Source organism: Haemaphysalis longicornis, unplaced genomic scaffold, assembly GCF_048455015.1.
Source record: "Haemaphysalis longicornis isolate Haplotype H1 unplaced genomic scaffold, Haemaphysalis longicornis Haplotype H1 scaffold_62, whole genome shotgun sequence".
Classification (NCBI taxonomy): domain Eukaryota; kingdom Metazoa; phylum Arthropoda; class Arachnida; order Ixodida; family Ixodidae; genus Haemaphysalis; species Haemaphysalis longicornis.
In genome coordinates this window covers 1,294,682-1,300,757 of record NW_027526410.1, presented here as the reverse complement: position 1 = coordinate 1,300,757, position 6,076 = coordinate 1,294,682, and the positions used below count along the sequence as shown (strand labels likewise).

General features: G+C 48.6%; 1 protein-coding gene across 1 annotated transcript in view; it reads right to left on the bottom strand.

Moving 5' to 3' along the window:
• Nucleotides 1-4,067: 4,067 nt before the first annotated feature.
• Nucleotides 4,068-6,076, bottom strand: part of LOC144144120 (uncharacterized) — a 28,124-nt gene continuing 26,115 nt past the window's right edge. Inside the window, exon 7 of the mRNA XM_077675509.1 lies at nucleotides 4,068-4,309. Coding sequence (XP_077531635.1) covers nucleotides 4,265-4,309 — 45 coding nt within the window. The 3' untranslated portion in view covers nucleotides 4,068-4,264. The remainder of the gene's footprint in view (nucleotides 4,310-6,076) is intronic.

Genomic DNA, 6,076 nt, shown 5'->3' with positions numbered 1-6,076 from the left:
TTTTGGCTGCCCTATTTTGCAGGGGGGAGGAGTTTAGTCTGCTCAGAAACAAACAAAAAAAAAAAAGGGATTCATTGCCACGGCTGAAAATCAGCAGTAGTGGCTTATGCTTTCACGATTGAATGGAGTTCGAGGTGTGAAGAGCTGTGGTGGCCTAATAGTGGCGCGCAGTAGGATGCAAGGATAGCGGTAAAACCATCTTTATTGAGCAATCATTAATGCTAGGGGAAAGGAATGCGGTCAGCCTCCCGTGTCCAGAAGGCCGCGGACCTGCGACGAATCCAGGGCGAGTTGATGCTCCGGCGCCGAGCTGCTCAGCGCAGACTCTCACTGCTCAAGGGATAGGGATGTGGATTGGGGGGGGGCATCGATGTACAAGTTGGTAGGTTGTGAGAGGGGTGTGACAAAGTTGTGGCAGTTGTCGGCAGTTGTGGAGAAATGTGTGGGAGAGGACAATAGGGGGCTGTATTGCCGTACGGGGGGAAGGGGGGGGGGGGGCGCTTTCACAGACCATGAGACGGTGAACCTATTTGTGGAATTTAGGCAGTAGGGCCCTTTGCCACCTGCACAGCCACGTGTACGGGACTACTCATATATGGACGAGAGAGAGAGAGAGAGAGAGAGAGAGAGAGAGAGAGAGAGAGAAGGAAGGGAGGCTCAGGCTCTTTTGCATCAAATGGTTGCAACAACCGGTGTACTATTAGGGTAACAGAGTGGATACCAAGAGATGTGTCTACAAGAAGGGGAAGGCCATTGACCCAATGGAGGATGGAAATTGAGAAATTCAGACTGTGGACTCGAGCAGCGCAGGAGAGGAGCGGTTGGAGGTCAGTGGGCGAGGTCTTCGTCCTGCAGTGGACCTCGGTAGGGTGATGGTGATGATGGTTGCCTTTTTTGGAAGGGCTAGTGCGCTACCATCTGATGCGAATGTGTCATTGCTGTGGACGAGTGCGTCATGTAGAGCAGTATTTGTTGACCTCATGTTCGTGACAGTTTGAGGAGCTGCTTCTAAGAAATTAAGCTGCCATCAAAGCCACCCACTGCAGTCGAACATGTTGTAGGAGCATGGTGAAAACTTTATTGACCCAAAGCTCAAGAGAAAAAGGAGCCGGCTCAGAGCACTGGCACACTGCCTTCTCCCAGTCGACACCAGGAGTCTGTAGGCACTAGCGGCGAGTGCCTATCCGAGAGCAGCATAGCCTCCCATTGCTCTAATGTTAAGGGGAAGGGAAACAGTAGGATGGGGGGGGAAGTGTAGGTCTCTGGCTCACAATACTGTCTTTAGTTTTTCTGAGGCCTGGTACAATACTGTTACACAAAGGAGTGAGCAGTGCCTGCCTGAAAACGACAGATTGAGTGAGACATACGACTTCAAGATCCAGCTGACAGGTCTGCATGCAGACCACAAAAGGTGTTATCTATTACGATTCTTGCCACTTGCCCTGCTGCCGCGCGACACATTTTGGCTACATCATCTTCCCTATCCTAGCCGTGACATCACATATCCTGAAACGTTTCTTTCAAGGCCTTCAGACTGCGTCAGTTCGCCCAAGCCCTGGGCACTCCATGCACCCGCCAATGTACATACAGCCCAGATAGTTACACCCCTCTTGCCAAAGCTCTGACTTCTTTGAGATGTGGGAGCCCTTACAAGAGCAACTATCAGATGTCACGTTGCCAAGCCAAATCTGTAGATGCCAGGCCCCACGCAGCAAGCAAAATTAATAGGCCACTTGCCGGAACATCCCCCAACACGTGGCCCCTAAGTTTCCTCTCCAGCTCCAAGCTTCGGCGGCACACGACTGAACTTTGAGCAGACGACGCATCAACTTTTGTCCACACCTGCCACTTCTTCCCCTTGTATGTATAGATCAGTTATGTAGCCGCCTGTACTCAATGTTTCTATCGAATCTTTAAAGGGGTACTGACACCAATTTTTGGTGTTAACGTTTTTACACAGCTTTCTTTAATCAACAGATGTCCTGGCAGAAATCTGAGCGGCCTGCAACGCGTGCAACATAGTAAAACTATCTCCTTTATCTTGCAACAGCACTCTGAGCTGCATGCAGCAAATGGACATCTGTGTGACATCATCCCGAGGTAGCGGGAAGAAGTGACTCAGCCATGTGCCTCCAGTGCTCATCAGAAAGTCGTGACATAACTTCACAAGTGCGACTGGGTCAACTGGGCGCTGGTGCATTCACAAACTGATGCATGGAGCCAGAGCTACAGGCATAACCGCTGCTCAGAAAGGCACTCTTGGCAAAAATAAAGTTGCAAACACGAGACAGGAGCTAATAAGGATCACTACCGAAGTCGCCATCACGACTTCTGTTAAAAGCGGTTATCAAATTTGTCGCAATGGTAGGCATAACGCAGTCAGGCAGCTGAGCCGCTCAGATCCGGTGGCGGGGTGGTCGAAACAACGCTTCCATTAGTTTCCGCAGTGTTTTGACATCCTCACAAAGCGGAGAGGTCATACCGTGGTTCTGTCATAAGTGCCCTCCAGGCCCAAATCGCGGGATAATGAAAGGGAGGATTTTCAAGCTGTTTAATAATGTAATTATCGTGCTCTCACGTATTTACCAGGCCATCAATCATCGATGAAAGGCAATAAAAATGAAACAAAATTTTGCTGCCAGTACTCCGTTAACAAACCCAGTAAACAACCAGTATAACCAAAGTGTTTAATATGCAAAGCCACAGCTATGCAGGCACTAGCAGAGCTACGAAAACAATCACCCTGCAACTGAACCGCCATCGGAGCTCCATATGCAAGTATTAGTTTTAGTTGAGCGTACGCACAGAGTTGTGCGCGCACGTAGGGGCAGCACAGCGCGCGCAGCGAAGTTCTCGCGAAGAACCAGTTTTAGTTGACCGCACGCAGAAGTTGGTGCGTGGATAAACCAGTAGCGCCGAAATGCGCGCTTTGTGTGTCATGCAGCGCCACTGAACGCCAGATTAGCGAACGAAACCTGTGGTTGTCGGCCAGTGCCAGACGTAAACCTCGCCAGAAGAAGCCGTAAACCAGTTTGTGGGCAGACGCCGTTCCTTTGTTCCTTTCGTTCACAAGCGAGAGCGACCAGAAAGAGGACGGGAGGGGCCTCGCGCATGGCCCGCTAAGCCAGCAAAACCCGCAACGCAAGAATCCAGAACTTGCGGGCGCACGCAAAGCGTGCGGCTGCCGCTTACGTACTGCGCATGCTCTCTCGCTCCTCCGCAAGTTCCTTGCGCGCGCAGAGCTGCTGCGTGCGCTCAACTAAAACTGTCTATTAACTAGCTCTTTTGCAGAAAAGCCATAGGCATCTACAACATCTGGTGAAGTGCCCATTGAACCGCACAAAAGGGAAACTTGTTGCCCTTATTTGGGCTCTAGGCGGTTATAGGCGGCAAATTAGCGACAAGTCAAGCCATGCGCACCACATACACAGTCAGTTCCCAGCCCCTGTGCGATACAACAGGGCTTCAGGCTGCTATGGTTCACTGGGTTGAATGCATCGCTAAGAGGCCCGGCAAATACGAGCCAAGCTGTACACAGTCGGACACAGCAACAAAGAAAAACCTGAATGAACATACAGAAGTGCACCTTCTCCAAAAGTATATCAAGCCCATTTGAAAGCCTGTGTACACATTACGGTTCGTATAATATTCGCACAGAGCAGATAGTATGTTTTTCCCCTGCCTTTCTTTTTAATTTATCAATGAGGTTCTACAGTTCGTAGTGCAAAAAGAGCAAGCACGACGAACATGGAAAAAGGCGAAGACAGTATGCGCACCCCGTCTCGCCCTTTTTCCAAGTGCGCTGTCTTTGCGCTGTTTGCAGAATGTGAACCGCACCAACTTGCCCAGTTCCCAGTCCTGATAAGAAAGGAACCTCCAACACACAATAAAGAGTAAGACAAGTTCCAACTAACTGTGGAAAACAAAACTGGCTCTTAACGTCTAAGAAAGGCAGCCACCCATCACAGGCATCACGAGTACATTTTTTTTGGCCATTCGAAGAAGATAGGCCCTTCACGCACGATTGCCTCGCACTGCCAGGCTTGGACAGGCAACAGATGCAACCATGAGTTTTACAAGAGCCTGCGCATTGCAAGCACGAACGACACTCACACGGCTCGCAATCTAGAATTTGTATTTCAAGCAACAATCGCGCTACGAATCACACAAAGCTAAAAGTAGATCAGCGCCTGGAGCGTGGCTGCCGCAGTGCCCAGGGATTGTCCATGTACAAGCGGCCGCCTGCAGTCTCCGCAACAACTCTTCAGGAAGCCAGGACCCCAGGCACTGGAACTGCCCCAGTGTTCACCTGGAAAGCACAGGGAACGAGCTTAAAAGGAAGTCACTCTTGCACAATGCCATGTCCACAAGATGGGCACAAAAGTTATTGTCACGGAGTGAGAAGAAAGCAAGGCTTTTGTACAAGTTAACTTTTATTGCAGCAAACTTGTGCTCCCCAAGAAAACACAAGTGTCAAGGAAGCAGCCAACAAAGTGACATGCACAGACGAGCATCAGCGAATAGAATGCTTCAGTGTTTGCTCGGCACAAATTCACCCACAGCGTAGTAGTGGAACAGGCGATTGGATTTTTGGAGCAGTGCTTGGAGCAGCCAAAATGGAGATTCGGGGCACACTTTCCAGCTTTTGGAGCAGGTTGTTTTGGTCTATTAAAATTGTCTTGTAAGGACTACTAATCAGAGCCATGCAATTCCTCAACATGGAATTACACGAAAAAAAAAAAAAAAGAACAGGCCTCCACAGATTATAACAGCACTAAAAGAAGCTTTTAGCTGGTTTTTCCGAAAAATTATTGCAAGCATAGAAGCACTACTTCAAGAAAACAAACACTGTACAAGCAATAAGCCTAAATATCAGCATGATAGGCTTAGGACAAAGAGTGCAGGTTCGACAAAGCTTCCGAGAACTTCCTCTGGCCCTCCTTCAGAAGACTCTGGCCACTTTTTTTTTTTGCGAAGCATTTTTTACTCGTGCCTCTTGAAACAAGGAGATCAGCATTGCTCAACAACACCTTAGCTGAATCGATTTTAGCCTGCAATTCTTGCTCTTTGACAGCCTTTGCTTGTAGCGCTGGAATCACCTGGCTTTGATTTCTCGTTGCGTGGTTCTTTCAATGCTTGACCTTCAAGTCACTGGATCTGACGATTCCGAGAGCCCTTCACAGCTGTCATGAACTCTCCACTCAGGGGCACAGCTGCTGCATTGCAGTCAAATGTTGGTGATCGACCTTAGCAATCGACCCTAGATGCAATGTCTGGTGTGCTTTAAGCACAGAGGCTCATTGGTTTTCCATGTATTGAAACATTCCAGCCAGGTTTGCTGCTGGCTATCTTGTGCGGGAATATAATCCCTCGCAGCCATTGTATGCCGCGCAGCAAGTTCAATTGGTCAGCTGGACCTCTTGAATAACCGAATTTCAAACAGTTCCCCCTCTTCCCAAATGAAGATGAAGGCTCTAAATGATGCGAAATTGTCGAAAAATGAGAACGTCACTGGAGCCACCATTTCAAGAAAGGGACTTGTCGGCAGGCAAGTCCCCCTGTGGAAACAACAGGTTTAATGACATTTCCTTCGAGAATTTCCAATAATTGTTGGTTGGAGTTACACAGACAAGCACTTTCAGTGTGTTGCAACACGCAAGCCTTATCTCGCCAACGAATATCAACCAAGCAACAGAGACTCACTCAGTGCTTACGCAGCTCATGTTGCGTCTATGTTTCTATGAAAGCGGAGAATTCCAGAAATTCAAGGATTTTCAAAGATTTTCAAGAAGTCCACACTTTCAAGGCCTTGAAAACAAGCTTTTAAAATGCGAGGGTTGTCATGGGTTTTGAGTACACCCATAAACCACGATGGAGAATGCTTGTGACATTTCGACTCGCAACTAATCGAACAGAATCATTCTTTGCTTCGTATTCCCACGACGACAGGTGCCTACAGAGGCTCGCATCTGATTCACAGGTTCCCGTTTTCATAATGCTGTCCCATTCAAAGCATGTAAGCAGCTATGAGCTCCCTGTTTAAGGAATAGCTAGCTGTAGTGTGGTACATGAAAAA